Below are 16,305 nucleotides of genomic sequence, written 5' to 3'. Positions count from 1 at the left end.
ACGAGCGGCGCCGCCGCCTCTCGCGAGATCTTGTGGGACTGCTCACCTACCCCCTTCCCCCCCCTCCCCGCGGCGGTCTAGGGAGCGGCGGCGTCTCTCGCGAGAGTCCGCGGGACTCCCCGTCCCGCTGCGGGCAGTGGCGGCGCCGCCTCTCGCGAGAGCTGGCGCCGGCGCCATCTTGGTGCGGCGGCGGGCTGCGGTCACCGTGACGCGGAGGGTCGTTGGTATCGYGGCGGCCCCGCGATGCTCTCCCGCCTCGTCCTCCGCGCCGGTGAGCCGGGTGGGAGCAGCCCCGGCTCCCTGCGGGGCGGGCGGGCGGTTGCGGGGCTGGGAGGGTCCCGCCTGGGCTGTGTCCTGACGCGCTCTCTGCCCCTCTCGTCCCGCAGCCCCGGCCGCGCTGAGGAGCCTGCCRCCTGCCTTCCCGGCGGGGTGAGTACCGCGGGGCCGCCGCTGCCCGCGGCTCGGGACTGGCGGCACGGGGCCTTCCGCCAGCCGCCGCAGAGCTTTGTCGCCGGCTGCGGCCTGGCGGGGCCTGCGGAGCGCCGGGCCGCCGCCAGGCTGGCTTTTCCCTGGGAGGCATCGCCGCCTCCTTCCGAGGAGGCCGCGGTGGCGTTGCTCTTTGAGCCTTTCGCTTTTTTAAGTTACATCACTCCTTGCTTTTGCTTTTATTTTTCCAGTTAACATTGCAGGCCTATGGAATAATCGATGTTGGGAGGCACCTCTGGAGGTTGTTTAGCCCCACTACCTTCCCCAAAGCAGGGCTCTCTAAACAGTCACTGTATCACAGAAAATGTGCTTGAGCTTTTGCTAAGGATTTTTTTCCCCTCAAGAAACTTACTGGAGTTTTTCTCATTATTTGTAGTATATTGCACAGTAAAAGAGCACTTCACGCAAGTCATGAACGCTTGGCCCCTCTTCCACCCCTGCCTGAGAAAGGAGGAGAAGTACGTTATGGTTTGATCCCAGAGGAGTTTTTCCAGTTTCTTTACCCTAAAACAGGAGTCACAGGTTAATATATATATATGTGTGCATGTGTCTGCTTTTTTTAGTCTTTATTTGGTTATGCTCACTTAGTTCTGTCCACAATTAGTACCTGGCAAATAGGTAGAATATTAGGGGGAAAAGCTGGCTTTTCRTTCAGCATTCTGGATATAGGGAAAGCAAGGTGCTTAATTTAGCATAARAAGAAGAGCAATTCTTATATTTTGTTATGCTTGATTCTGCAAGATGAATTATTTTTTTGAGGCACTCAGAACCTTTCAATTTTACTCTTACTTGTGCTTTAAAGAAAGGCTAAAAGCATAGCATGGGCATGAAAGAAAAAAATTTATTTGCTTACTGGGTCTCAAAACCTTTAAGCATAGACTTTTGCCTGTTTTTGAATGAGCAGAAGCTGTCAATCCCATTGAAGGTGTAACTTGCCTGTGTATCTGGTGAGCGTCCTTATTGTATCCYTCTTTGTGGTGCTGTTGGATTTGTATTCTTGGTCATGGTAAAAGAGAATACTTCCTGTTCTTATTGTATGTATTAAACTATCTACCTCTTCTATGGTGGTGGTTGACTTGAATAAGTGTGTTTATACCATATATCAATAATGCTGTTTCATTCCTTTTTTTAGGACCTTATATGCTGGGAACTGGACTCCTGCTTTACTTTCTCTCTAAAGAAATCTATGTAGTTAACCATGAGACTGTTGCAGCTGCCTGCATATTGTCAGTCTTGATTTATGGYATTAAAAAATATGGCTCTGATGTAGCAGCTTTTGCAGACAAACTTAATGAGGTAAGAAAAGAAACTGTAATATAACTTTGCACTGGTAACTCTTAAGTAATCTACTTAAATATTAAAAAACACTGCATTCAAAATCTGCCTGATGTCTTCAGAACAATGCTTAAATAAGGTGCGTTAAAAATCTTATGTCAATATTGCTATATAGGTCTTCAAAAATAAAAAATTCTATGTCAGCGTAAGTACTTAATGGAATTTTTTTTTTAAGTAAGATAAATTGTGAACTGTAGTTCTTTGTCTTAAAACTTTTAACCTCAAACCTGACACAATTCAGCTTCCTGAAACAGTTCTCAAATTGTAACGAAGAGTTTGAAAATCAGTTACAGCTTGCTTGTTTTCCTTGYATCTGTCTTGAATTCTGAAGTGTATTTGTGTATACACACATTTATATTACATGTTATGTTTATTCATGTATTTTACATGTTATACACGTGTGTGTGTATATGTGTGTGTGCATATATATATATGAATATGTACGTTTGTCTTCTAGGAGAAAGTTGCTACAGCTTTAACCGTGAAGAATGATGCAATTAAAGATCTTGAGACTGCAATTGAACAGGAGAAGAAGGAACAGTGGAGGGTTGAAGGCCGTAGTTATCTCTTTGATGCCAAGCGGGTATGCTTATCTAGCCCTACTGTCGATTTTTATTGATGTCTTTGCTACATAATYTTAGATTACTAACTAGTTAAAAAACATTTGCAGTATGTGTGTTACAGACTTGTCCATTTTTACCACCTGATACAATGACTTCTGTTATAGAACTGTGTTCTATTGCTGTTTTGTAATTTTGCCAAACATTAACCAGTTGGTATCATCCTTTGTGTATAGAATAATATTGCAATGTTGCTGGAAGCTAACTACCGAGAAAGACTGCTGACAGTGTACAATGAAGTAAAGAAAAGGTTGGACTATCAAGTGGCGATGCAGCATTTGAAGCGTCAGAAAGAACAAGATCACATGATTCAATGGGTAGAGAAAAATGTTGTTCAGAGCATCACACCTCAGCAGGTACTCATTTGTTTTTAGATGCTTTACATCTTAGTCTGTAGAAATATTTACTGTCTAGTGCTTCTGGCTTAAGCCAGAAGAAGCTAGATCATCTCCTGGTGACTTCCAAGTTGAGCTCAGATGTATTGTTACTGCTGAGTAAAACCTAATGTGCCCTTTTTTTTTGGTACCAGATTCTACTGGTGATTTGAGCTAGAACCGTTCATGCTGTTTGTTTTTTCCAGCATAGTGCTAAGCTTGTAATAAGATACGTACCTAACAGGTCAGAGAAGTTGCTTGTAAAATTCTCTATGTAAGATTTCAGCAGTTTAGGATCTACAGATGGATTTTAGATGTCCTCTCTCTAATGAACAAACCTGAGAACAAGAAAACAAGTGTTCCCAGCACTGCTTGCTGATGCTTTAACATAAGCCATTGTTTGGCTATGAATCTCTGACTTGGTGAATTACAATAATAYCCCTTTTAGTCTCTGCCTCTTTTGACGTATCTGAAGAGAAAATCTGAAGTTCRTTAGAACATATGTTTTGCTTGTTTAAATATCTTTCAGCAAGTCTGTTGTCTTAAAGTTATTTTCTTTTCTTTTGCAGCAGAAGGAGAGTATTGCAAAGTGCATTTTAGACCTGAAAGCATTGTCGAAGAGTGCACAGATGACGGTGTAGCCATGCTGCATCTGGTTCCAGAGTTGTCTTCTATGACTTATTGTTRGAAACTGTATGATTCTAATGCTTAATTAAAAAACTCTACTCTCCTTGACTTGCAGTAGTAACACTGATTTCCTTTTTGCGTTCGTAGTATCTTTGTCTCCAAGATGAACTACTATAGTTGGAGAAAGAAATGAGGAATTACATACAACCACTGTATGTGCAGTTCTGTGTGGTTCTGATTTTGTCATGAACATACCAGAGATGAGACAGAGGACTGAGTAGTAGAACTCTTCATTGTGATGCTAAAAGAGTGACTGTTTCTTGTTAGTTATCTGTGATTATGACCTACACTTTTAACAGTTGTTAAGATGTTTTAAAAGCAAAATGAGTGCTAGTGCTCCCACTCACCTAGTTGGTAAACTGTCTGAGATTCGGAGATAATCAAGATGGATGCTCTCTGCTTTTTCAAACAAACCCAAAAAATCTTCTATAACAGAACTTCAAGTCAGGACATTAGCATCTTCATTTTCTATGGAAAAGAGGATATCACAGGCAGGAAACATATCGAAAGTTAGCTAAAAACATAACTTCAGTTGAAATCACCAGTACAAAAGTTGAAACAATTAAATGGATAAGTTTGCAGTTGAGGATTTTTTCTGGAAAAAGTTTGCTGTTTAYCATTCCTAGCAAGGAATGAATATTGGTGATTAGTATGATAACACACTGCATAAGCATTGCTWATTTATTTATTTGGAACACTTACCTCCACTCCTCTCCCTCCCCCARGGATGGTGTTWCATCTGAAATATATGTCCCCACAGAACAAAGCACTTAAATACATGTAATCCTATTCTTTCTACRTTGAGACRTGATTTATTTAGTTACTTTTTTTGRCAAGTAAGCAACTAGCATATGCTTAAATGCTTTGTTACCTAGGTTGGTATTACATTGAGAGAATAACTATCCTTAGTGGAGTTGTTAAACTAGCTAGTGTTTTTAAAGGTTTTCCTTCTGTAACATACAAGTTTAGCAAAAGATACTCTTCATAGATAAGATAATCTTAAAAGCAAAGTTAAACTAACTTCTTAAACTGACGAAGTTTTTTTTTTAACTTGCAATGGTTTCTGAAAACAAGTTTTTCATGTTTCCTCTTTTTTTAGAGAAAAACTGAAGTTGCAGAACTTCCACATTTGCATAACCCAATGTTTGAATGATATTTGAATTCTAACTGGTTTGTCAGAGGTTCTTTTCACAAAGCAAGTGGTTATTGTGATAAGGCTTCAAAAGTTTTCTACTGTTGTATGGGTAGCAGTTTTTATGGTGTGAGGTAAGATGAAGCTTTTATAATTTACTGCTATTTTATTACTGAAAACAGTATGCTTTTAGACTTKGCTCAGGAAACTCAGGTTCTAAAAATTTGACTTTCCTAGAGTATGGGCAACTATGCTTAGCAAATGACAKGCAGTATAAAAAGATTATAGCAATAGTAAGAACGAGATGTTTAATTTCATGTTATTGCTAGGCATGCTTTATTACTCGCAATGTGCTGTTTGCAAGTCATATTATAAGGAATACCAGGGGGATAATTTTACAATAAACTACCAGTTCYTTATCTTTACGCTCCACTAAGGTTGCATCTCCCAATACTTTCTTGTTTTGCTGGGAAAGCTGATGTAACTTGCGGGGGGGAGGGAGAGATGGCAAAAGAGTCTTTTTATCAAAACTTTCTGATTATGAAAACTTCCATAAAGATCTCTGTTCCAGCAGCTACAAAAATAATAGTTGGGTATTTCATGTACTCCATCCTTTTGAGAGATGACAGTATGTTCATCAAAATGCAGTGAACGTGCATGCATTTACACAGAAAAAAGACTCTGGGAACTAGGATTCACACTTGCTGCCTAGTTGCCGGTTTTGTTTCAGTGAGCGTTGCACACATCTGTTGCATATGGTTTTCATGCAGCTTGTAAAGTAAGGAAGTGAGCAGACGAGGTTAGGATAGCACACGTTGCCCAGGATTGTTCTGTTATGCGACCCTGCTTGAGTGGGGAGTTGGACTAGATGATCTCTAGAGGCCCCTTCAAACCTCAACCATTCTGTGAAAACCACTGATAAAGACTGAAAAGTCTGTGGATTAGAAGAGGATGTTAATTTGTTTTGCTCTAACATAAACCTGTAGAAAAGTAAGCTTATCTATAGTCTGTGCCATTTTCTCAATTCTGTGTACTTACGTGTATAAATTTAACTTTGTTTCCTCCTTCCCTCTGTAGCTTCTCTTACTGGTTATTAGAGTTTGGAGAGAATGGGAGCTTCTTCCTCAAAGTCAGATCCAGGTATCTTTAAGGAATATTTGTGGATTGAGTGTTGATGACTAAGCTGGCCTTGTCCCAACTCAAAAAGGGCTGCCGGTGGGGGCTAACTTAAGAGATCTGTGAATTTTCGGAAAGCACTACATAACTRCATGACTTCCTAAGGCTGTTGTCAAACAATATAAGTAACTTTTTTCAGCTTAGTGTTTCAGTTTTTTATCTGCCTGATACAAAAACGTTATACTTGTATTATTTACTTGCATCTTATGCCAATAACACCTAAATAGGAACATGCCTCTGGCTGTGTAGAACTTGTCGCTTGCATTATGAGTGGACAAATTAACAAATTTTAAGAAACTTTTTTTAATCTTTTCTGTTCACTCCTAGTTACACAAGAGCCCGTTCCTTCTACAGTCACTGTGCATACCACTGTATATACCTCTACTGCTGACTCACGAGCTTCAGAACCCAAATGCTTTATTGATAAGTAAATGCTACACCTTTATTTCCTGATTTCAAATATAAGAGAACCATGAGACTGCAGGCTTCTCTAAGGGCAATGTTGTGTAATATATTTTGTCTCTGATTTTTGAAAGATTGCTTAGAATTTCTTAGTCTGTGGACTAGATACTTGCTTCATGTTGATGCTTAGTGCAGATAAGCACCCTTTTGTCTCATGATGATTGGGATAAATGATGTATTACATTTCATAATGTTTGGTGAATATGAGATCTGCAGTTTCTTTAGCATTTCTTTTAAAAAAAAAACGATGATTCTGACACACTTTTCTGTGCATCAACAGTGCTGAGATAGTCTACATATTACTAGCCTTTATCTCTGGCATCCTGTCAAGTGTTCTGGTTTTTRCAGTCATCTACCTCATCAGAAAAAGTAAGTGAGACAATAGAGGGAATAACAGTGCCAAGACAATGATATATTCAAACTTAATGACAGAGAAGAGGTTGTGCTGCACATCTTAGGCATCAAATATGCATGGTGCTAAGTTTCCATATTTTTCCTGTCTAATCTTATAGCAGAGCTGGTTTGTTGTAGGATTCTTGTTTTCCTTAACTTAACTGATGTAGTATTGTACCTTTAGAAATATGTTCAGATTATGACTGCTTGAATAGATCATTAAAGTGTTGATGATTGTTCTTGTAACTTTTCATTAATCACCCCAGACTTTGTCCCCAATAATAGAGCTCAAAGATTCATAAGGGGATTTTTACACAGAAGAACTAACTGTAGCACTGGTGTGTGTTTGTGTGTGTTGGGGGAGTTATTTATTTTTATTCCTAATACTGTCCATATTTGATCCTGGTTTAGCTGCTTCATGCAGGCGTATTGGAATACAAGCTCCCTTGTACTTAGGCTGCCAAACTACTTTACAGTGAAGTTGTTTGAGGACTTCAAGCATTAGTACAGTTAAGTACACGTAATAGGTACCCTTCAAGACTGACTGCCTTCTATTTTCCTTGCCTGAGTTTCCCGTGGCGAGTAGAGGTAGCTCCACAACTACTTGGCAGAGAGAGCATCACATGTGATTCCATTTGCCATGATAAAAATGACCATAAGATACACTTCCTAGTGTCCTAGCACCAGAGGAGAAAGTGAAAAACRGTAATCGTGTGAAAAACAGGGCACTAATTTCTCTCTAGCTTCCTCTGACAGGAAGTAGGTGTTTTGTTGTTTCGTCTTTGAGATGGCCGCTATTGCAGGGAGGGGCTGGGTTAGCTAAAGACTTACTATCTTTTAAATAAATAACACTGCAACGATAAAAAGAGGTGCTGATGAGGATAAGCTGCCTACTTTTTCCACCCACCTGATACTGATCCACAGTATTTTCTCTATTCCTCGTTGTCTCCCAATTTCTCTACTTTATAAGCTATGTGTAAGCCGTACAACCTTTGACTGGTGCCACTATACTGTGTTCGTTTTGCACCTCTCTTGCACTGCTGTCTCCAAATACATAAGTAGACAATCGAGATTGGTATCCCTCTCCTTCCTAGAGCRTAAGAGACCTCAAGAAAATTTACAGGAGCAAACTCCCACTCGGATGGCATGTGAGGCATCTGTTGAAAACATGCAGGTAAATGTCAAAACTGTTCTTTCTGTATTTCTGATACTTTATGCAAAGATTTCAGTTTTCTGATAATGGTAAATACTAATTTGGAGGTGAGAAAAGAGGCTTGCTTTTGCAGACCTGAGTGTTAGTCATCAGGCCTTTTGACTGTTTACCCTTTGAAGCAGAAAATACTTCTTTTACATCCCAGGCTTCAGCCTGTGTTTGTAGTAGTCCAGTAGTCCGGGGTGTTGCCTGAGGAAGCAGCTACAAAGAAGGATAGATACTCTTATTCTGTTAAAGGGCTCACGTGCCACATTCCCCACATATTCCAAGGGCTCCAGGGATAAAACAAACCACTAATTAGGGAGTTTGGGAAGGGATTTTTTTAAAAGAAGACAAGTTTTTATGTTTTTGCTTCATGAAATTGATTCTTTGGAAGCCCTTAATACTGAGTGTTTTCACAAAATCCCAGGTTAGACTAACAATTTGTCTGATCTAGTATAGTATTTACTAGATTTCCCATGTTCAAGGACAGGCTATGACTGCTCATGGTGTGTATCACTGAAAACAGTTAAAGGTGGGAAATACATGCTGAAATGTAGTACTCATACATTCTCTAATCCTTGCAGCTTCTCTCACAGCCTCAGAATGAGGTTACCTACACCAGTCTCGTCTTCCAGCAGAGTCTGACACCGATGACTGTGTGATAATGTGTGCAGCTTCTAGTGAAATGAGGACACTTTTCCCACATGAAACGCTATTGGAAGTGTTGTATGAAAGCATATAGTGCTCTAAGGAATGGTGCCAGCATTGCAGTATGTAACATCAGCTATTTTTATAGTTATAAGGGAGAGTTAATGCCTTCTATTCCAGCCGTTTGCCAACACTTGTTGACAAGTCATTTACTTTCTATACCTTATTTCTTCATCTGTAGAAATGTCAGTGAGTCCTTGCAATGCACTTGTAATATTTCCTTTTGTGTTTCTGCTATTGCTTTGAAATAGAACTAAAACAGGAAAATGTATTTCTATCTGTACATGTCTGTGCTCTTATGTTTCTCTATTTGGTTACTGGCTACAGGTTTCCTTTTTTTGGTGACTGCTAAGTGCTCTGTGCTCTGATTAATTTTTCTGCTCAATGAAGCTATGGCAATAAAATCTTTTTATGCAAATTTTTGCTTCCTGAGTAGGTCACAAGGAAAAAAAAAACTCCAAACTTCATCTCCTTTGGAGTGTTTTTACATGCTGAAAAGCATGACCATACTGTGATTATCAAAACTTGTGGAAATGTTKTTTTATGGCATTTTAAGTATTTTGGAAGAAGTTTAAAATAATCCTCTTTTCAGACTATAGGGAGTAAGTTACCACTGGTGATTTGGTCTTTGTGGCCATAGAGAAGCCTTGCTTCTTCCCACGTTCATATGTGCTTGCTTGTGTAGTGCAGAATCTGAGGTAGTACAATACTCTATCCATCATGCAACACRCTTCTAGGAGCTGAAACAGAGCTCAAATCTCCTGACACCTCAGCCCTCTTAAATTCTGAAACCAGCTTGTTTTGGGCACCCAGGAACATCAGATTCTTGAAAACAATTCAGATGATTGAAGTGCTATTGTAACTGTCTCTCAAGAGAAATTTTTCAGGCAGGATGAATGTCTTGGGTCACACAGCTTCCCATGCGCTCCAGCAGAAGTTGATAATGCATAACAGTTTAGAGAGAAACTCCCAAAGAACAGAGACTAAATGTCCGCTTGATGGCAGCAAAAAGTCACAGGTGGGCAGCTCTATTTAGCTCAGCTCAGATTTAATACTTTATTTTGCCAGCAACCAATTAGCAGAGCACTGGCTCCACTTCTGTTAAGTCAGCCAGGAGCTGTTCTGCCTTCTTGATTTTTAATAGTTGATGGAAGTTCAGATGACTACTGAAAACTAGATTTACCAAACAGTTTACACTCTAAAATCTGGTTTGAAGGGTGTTATGGGTGAGGCTGCTGACCRTTTATAGGCTTAGGAATAGAACTTACTGTCTTTGTTTTGCTGTATCTGCTCTCATCTTGATCATGGTAGCTTCTGCAAGCACTATTTCATGTAGAAAATACTTTATTTACTATGTACTGTACTATATATACACTGCTCTTCCTAATTTGCAGCTACTTAGGGATTTGTGAGAGACAATTGTAGTTCACAATTTTTCTGAGTTTAAAATTTAAAAAAGTGTTCCTATTTGCTACTTGACAGCAACTAAGTACATTCTCTTCTTGTGTTAGATGCAGATGCAAGACAAGGTGACTCACCACAGGTATCCCTCCCTCCTCCATGTTCATCTGGTTGCAATGTTAAAAAGATGTGTTATTTGAGCTAGAATGATGATGCTGAAATGACTGTTGGATTGCGTTTCTCTCAGCCAGCAGTGAGTCTGCATCAATCTCCTCTCATGCTAAATCCTTTGGTCTTCCTCAGTGAAATGTGCATACACAAGGACAGCTAGTATGTGATTTTGTTCACCTTCAGTACAGTCTAAGCATTACTCAGTGAGTCTGTTTGGTTTGTGTCTAGGGCTGAAAGGCAAAGGCATCTCCAGGTTAACTACTAGAAGCGAGAACCAGGGCCCTACTCTTTGTGGAAAATCCTCCAGCCTGCACCATCACCTAGGGAGCAAATAGGAGTTTTCAGTGGCAGGATTAAAGGCACAGACTGCAAGCCTGTGGCAGAAGCCAGGTAATAAGCCACCCACCCTGGCAGTGTTGGGGCGCCTCTGATTACCCGCTGTGGAAGCCAGGCTGGCCCGGCTGTGGCGAGTTCCTCACTTCCTCATTAACAGGTGGGCAGGAAGCCTGACATATCTTCTCTAGAAGGGCTGAGCAGCTTTGGTTGATTTGCTGAGATTATTGCCCTTTGCAGCTTTATTTCAGAAGGGAGGGCAACTTCCTTTGGTTTTAGTCTTCTCTATTTTTTTTTCTTTTTTTCTTGATTCTCTTTTGTATCATTGTGATTTGTTCACTTGGAGTTTGTCAGGCAGCCTGCTGGGAAGTTAGTGCTGTGCTGTTCCCTACTTTCTCAAAAATGCGTATGCAAAGTTTGCTGTGCATCATTCTGAGGAATAATTTTCTCGTGTTTTGGTGGGGCCTCTTCCTCTTCTGAAAGCGGTTTTATCAACTGATCAGGACAGATTATGGAGCAGAATTCTGACTTCCTTCACCAGCCTCTCTATTAATAGAGTTGAACTAGGTAACAAAGCAGAGTTTTACTCTATGGCAGAGATCGCATCAGATAGAAGATTGAGATGTCTGATCTTGTTTAAAGAAGCAGATGACAACATTTCTCCTAACTGCTTTCTGAGATAAGTAAAGCAGAATGACCCTTCCCTTCTGCTTTTCTTGTCCAATTTTGTTACTTGAAAATGGAGCTTAAAAAGGCCTTTGCTTTTAATGACCTATTTTCAGCTTGACCTGTGTTCCCTTAAAGCAGGCTTTGCAAACTGTGGTGCAATATTTATTGTACTTTCTAAGCAGAATAACTACTAAAGCAGTGTGGGCTKCTTTTTTGATTGCTGAAAGAGAAGAGTAGGTTTAATTCATATAAACTCAAATACTATTCTTCCTGAAAATGAGATGGCACCAAATGCAGCATGAGTTAGCAAGACTTACATTTACTGTTTAAATTGATTAAAGAAAAGGAATAAGAGTACTCAGTGAGGACATGCCTGGGTTGCTAACTGCTGTATGACTAACAACAAAGAAAACAGATTTATCCTGTTTTCCAAGAGACCCAGCCAACAATCCTTATTTTTAAAAAAAGGACAAAATTTGCCTTATCTTTTTCTCTATTTTGTAATGATTTAATAAAAAGTCATACATACATATATGTATATATATTATTATGTATAAATACATATATATGACATGTAGTTTCAGATACAGTTCAAAGTTGTCCAGTTTTGTAGCAGATTGTTGCAAAAAGAGCAACTTTTCACCAGGTTTACAAAGGTTTGGGCTAGAGCAGATGACCTTCAGTTGCAGCAAACAGTCATTAATTCAGGTGTTAGGAAAACAATTTGTGATTATAGGGCGAGTCAAGCATGGGAATATGTTGTGCAGGAGGAATCCCTATCATAAGTAGCTTTTAATAACAAATCAGGAAAATATGTCATTGGTGGTTTAGGGATAGTTGATTCTACCCTGGGTCAGGGAGTTAGGAGTGGAGAAGAATCTAGAGATGTTATTAATTTATTTTTTATGGCAGACATAGTTGCCCCTTTCCAGCCAGCTACTATCTTTTCAGCATATCTCATTAGAGAATAGCTTCAATATGTTCTTGCGGCAACTCCACTTGTGTCTGCCACACTGTTAGTTCAATTTTGCAGGCTTCTGGGATGAGCCTTGGGCTGATTTCAAAGCAATGACATATTCCCACCTGGCAAGAACTGCTGCAGAAAAGAGAACCACTAAAGTCAGTTCAGCTACTGAGTCAGTCAGCRCTGGGACCAGCTGGGAGGGTAGTTTCACAATGTTCATCTTCAGGTGAAGCTGTTACACAAGATGCTATAGTTTCATGAGCTGTGCAGGTGCCACTGAAGCAAAAGGTTCAGGCAAGGTTTGGCTCTGATAGCAAAGTTCTGTACAGCTGGATGGAAAGAGAGACCAAGACCATAACAAGAAGACTTCTTAGCCTCTACTTCAAATTAACAAGCATTGGTCTTTACCAGTTGAACATAGATCTGTGGTAGGGAACTAGGAACAAAAATTCTCTGCCTTCTTACCAGTGCTCAGAGTCACTAGCCTACCAAATAACACTCAAGCCAATAAATTAACCATGGAAGGTCCTGTGAAATTAGGATRCTTGCCTGGAAGATCTGGGCTTGGTACAGTAATTGCTGAGCAGAATCCTCTGGGGGTACACTTGTTCAAGAGATCACAAGTGATCTTTTTAGGCTTAATGTCAAATGTACATCAGACTGAGTAAGAAGAGCTTACCCTTATCATAAAACAGTTTATCTAAAAGATTGAGTAGGTGAAGCGGAACATATATTTTCCCATGAATTTCTTGGTAAAGCAAAGCTTTTTATCAACAGTCTGGTATATACTGACAGTTCAGCATTCAGTCTTGATCTATAGCTGTTAGTCTATARTTTGCTCTATAAGAACAACTGGATCTTTTTTTTTTGCACAGCAAATGAGATTTTAAAATAAAAAGGTATGTGTTTTTGAACTTCTTTATCTTGCAAGCATAGACAATGGGGTTCATGACAGAACTGACATGAGACAACAGGATTCCCAAGTACATCAAATATGGGGGGATCTGCCATTTCGGGTAAAAATAGGAAATGCAGTTTATAATGCATAGGGGAAACCAGGATACTACAAACAGGAAGAGAACAAGGGCTAAAGATCTGGCTGTCTTGAACTCCTGCCCATAAAATGCTCCTGCCACTTTCACATTGGTTGTACCTTGACTAAGCTTTTTCCTAATGATATAAAAGATTTTAGCATACAGAGCACACATAATAGTCAGAGGGACAAGGGTCCATGTGAAAAAGCCAAAATATACCATGTAATCCAGCCTCATCACAGAGACAAATCGACACTTGAGGAGGTCCGAATTTCTGAGTGCTTTCTTGTTCCATCCAAACATGGGGGTTAATCCTGCCAGCAGAGACACAAACCAGCACAAACCCAGTGCCAAAAAAATTCTTCTCTCTGTAGTGATTATTTTATATCTGTTGGGGAAGAAAACCCAAGGCCATGTTAAACAAGGGTGTTTGGAATAGTTGARGATGGTTTCAAGAACTCACATGTTCAAATACTCCAGATTCATTAGGGCAAACTGGAGCATTAACTTCCTTTTCTTGAGAAAAAGTTATCTTGAGATGAACCATAACTCCTTATTCACAACGGTTACTTTGCAGAATCTGTATAAAGTGAACTATGTTTAACTCCCCTTCTTTTTTCTTGTAATTCTGTCTGCTTTCAGCTATTTTGTTTCTTGTTTCATTATGATCTCGCTGTGCCTCTTGACTGGGTATTATTTATATTTCCACTGTTAGCAGTTCTCTGTTATTTCTCAACTTCTTTGGATGTACTTTACCCTTTATACCTCATTTATACCAGTTGTAAGACCGCTTTGTTCTTTCACTCTTCCATCTACAGATCCTTTCTGCGTAAAAAAAAAACCTCTTGTTTGAGGTTATGCTTTGAGTTTCTACCTTGCATACACTTTTCCTTTGAAATATAAAAGATGGGAGCACCTTTTTACGTTAGCCCTTAGTAAGATTTTGTTGCTTCTATATTTTCAGCCAAAGCAAATATAAATCATATTTAAATGACTAAATGAAACTCAAATAAATCTGTACATATTGCAAAATAAGCAAAATGCCTGAAGAATTAACCTGTTTAACCATAGTCCCACCCTGTGGCCAAATTCTAATGAGCAATTACTTTGGCCACCCATATCACATGAACAGATCTTGCTGTCTGCACTGCGTGACAACTGCAGACAAGTTCAGACCCAGGACAGGCACGCTATTCCTGCTCCAGATAGCTCATCTCAAGTGGGCTTTTACAGACAAGTATTTTCCTCATCCTTAAATGCATGTGTCGGATGGCTCCGTGTTAGGAAAGAGACAGGTTAGGAGTGGAGAGAGTTGGAGGTTCACCTGGGSAAGGGGAGGGCTGAGGAAAGGGTGGAGGGACAAGGCTGGAGCAGCAGCACAGCTCACCTGGTGGGCAGCTTCACTCTCAGGTACCTGTCAACTGCGATGGCCAGGAGGGACAGGATGGACGCGTTGGTAAAAATCATCATTAGGCAGCACATGAACAGACAGGAGTAGAAGTGGATGCGGATCCCCAGGCTCACCACGATAGCCAGGGGCACGACAAGGAAGCCGACTGCGATATCCGCCAGGGCCAGGGAGCCGATGAAGTACAGAGTGGTGTTCCGAAAAGCCGAGTTCAGCTTCACCACCCAGATCACCAGGATGTTACCCAAAGTGGCAAACAAAGCAATCAAGGACTCGGTACCGATATAGATCCCATCCAGGCTGCTCAGTGGCAGGCTGCTGTTGGGCATGGTGGCGCTTGGGCGTGAAGTGCTCCCGCCTTGGGCTTGAGGTGCAGAAGGGAGTGTGAGAGTGAAGGGACTTGCTTGGGGATCGTCCATGGTGTGACCAACCCCTCAGCTGTTTCGGTGCCTCTTCTTAGTACAAACCTCCTCCAGAATTTCACGTCCTCAGGATTCCCACAGCAATTCAGCTCTTGCCTTTCCACAGAACTGCAAATATCATCCAGGAAGCAGTCCTCTTTGCACACATCTTCCTCTGAACCTCAGTATGTCCCTGCAGCAGCCTTGTATCATTCAAGCACTTTGGAAAGCTATTTTGATGGAGGGGAAAAAAGCCACTCTAAGCCTGCTTACTACAAACCTGAAAATAAATTCTTTTAGCTGCTTCCTCTTCCTGGTCATGGTTTTAGAAATGAGAAAACTGTAAAGATGACCGTGCTACTTATCAGTTGAGATAATCATTCTGTAGTCAGGATATGTGACAATTTAAGAGCTATAAATAGAGTGTTTAGTTCAATTCTAACCTTTACTTATCTGAGGTGTATTATTTCCAAGAAGGCCCTGAAGTAGCTGAGAAATTCTTTACTCTGTTCGTAGAGTGACCAGAACAACATCACCACGATGCCCATGACTTTTTTTCAGTGGGTGCCTTTGTTTCCATTATAAATCAGTATGACATCCAGCACAGTCATGCTCAGAGAGTAGCACATTTTTCTAAGCTGTGAGCCTATCTTGAGGGTGCCTGGTACTAAAAGACTTTTTTGCAATAAGAGAGTGAAAGAAAGATCAGGCTTTGCTCATAGTAGAAAGAGAAACAAAGGACAGGTGTGGGAAGTGGTGGACAGTAGGAGGGAGGGTGTCTGAAAGCGATGGTCTGCTTGCGCAGGCATGGGGGGACCCGCTTAGTGCAGAGCGCTGATGCCCGGCACTGCGTGTTTCCTTCTCCCTGACGGCTGCCTGGAGTGAGATCCTTTCCCATTTCAGACAAGAAGAGATACAAGCATTGAGCTCGTGTCAGCCTGGGAGTCATAGGGTACCTCYTGTAGACCCATAAAACATTCAGTTTCCCAAACTCTGCTTCCTTCATCTCTTCCACCCAGCTTGCTGGGTACATTCAGAACAGGGAAGTGAAATCAACCCTGGGAGGAGGCAGAGTCAGAAAGAAATGTGACTTCTTTATTTTCTGCTGTGAAAAGAGTAGGCCAAATTCAGTTTCCTTGGAATTAGTTCAGCTATTGCCGCTCCCTGAGGTGTAGCGATAAATGGAAGGTATTTGGGTAGGATTACTGCACCGGGGACAGGGCGGGCAGCAGGCACTTTGCTGGTGTGCGTGGACACGGGAAGCGCCATGTCCCCCGGCTGCCYTCGTGCTCGGGTGTGAGTGTGCCCACCTTCTGCGCTTGCACATCTCCCTTAACCTCAGCCTCTGACTTCCTT

The 16,305-nt window shown here is 40.9% G+C and overlaps 3 protein-coding genes across 4 annotated transcripts; 2 read left to right on the top strand and 1 right to left on the bottom strand.

The window, feature by feature from the left end:
• Positions 1 to 151: 151 nt before the first annotated feature.
• ATP5PB (ATP synthase peripheral stalk-membrane subunit b) lies at positions 152 to 3,550 on the top strand. Its single transcript, XM_085306582.1, has 7 exons — positions 152 to 271; positions 387 to 429; positions 863 to 1,008; positions 1,619 to 1,782; positions 2,279 to 2,404; positions 2,618 to 2,797; positions 3,385 to 3,550. The coding sequence occupies exons 1-7, from the start codon at positions 244 to 246 to the stop codon at positions 3,454 to 3,456; spliced, it is 759 nt and encodes a 252-aa protein (XP_085162708.1). The 5' UTR covers positions 152 to 243; the 3' UTR covers positions 3,457 to 3,550.
• Positions 3,551 to 3,629: 79 nt separating this feature from the next.
• Positions 3,630 to 8,986, top strand: LOC146594971 (uncharacterized). Of its 2 annotated transcripts, XM_085306583.1 has the most exons (6): positions 3,630 to 4,768; positions 5,712 to 5,774; positions 6,138 to 6,237; positions 6,553 to 6,641; positions 7,760 to 7,839; positions 8,445 to 8,986. In XM_085306583.1, exons 2-6 carry the CDS (start codon positions 5,744 to 5,746, stop codon positions 8,520 to 8,522), a joined length of 378 nt encoding a protein of 125 aa, XP_085162709.1. In that variant the 5' UTR covers positions 3,630 to 4,768; positions 5,712 to 5,743; the 3' UTR covers positions 8,523 to 8,986. The 2 variants fall into 2 exon arrangements, with proteins under 2 accessions (XP_085162709.1, XP_085162710.1); XM_085306584.1 differs by lacking the exon at positions 6,138 to 6,237.
• Positions 8,987 to 12,909: 3,923 nt separating this feature from the next.
• Positions 12,910 to 15,097, bottom strand: ADORA3 (adenosine A3 receptor). The gene is made up of 2 exons (XM_085306605.1): positions 14,528 to 15,097; positions 12,910 to 13,528 (listed from the first exon to the last, which is right to left on the bottom strand). Exons 1-2 carry the CDS (start codon positions 14,965 to 14,967, stop codon positions 12,910 to 12,912), a joined length of 1,059 nt encoding a protein of 352 aa, XP_085162731.1. The 5' UTR covers positions 14,968 to 15,097.
• Positions 15,098 to 16,305: the final 1,208 nt, after the last annotated feature.

The sequence above is a fragment of the Rhea americana genome, unplaced genomic scaffold, assembly GCF_003343005.1.
Source record: "Rhea americana isolate MKP2758 unplaced genomic scaffold, rheAme1 scaffold_241, whole genome shotgun sequence".
NCBI lineage: Eukaryota > Metazoa > Chordata > Aves > Rheiformes > Rheidae > Rhea > Rhea americana.
The sequence above is the reverse complement of the archived record's forward strand: the minus strand, read 5'-3'. Positions and strand labels throughout refer to the sequence as shown.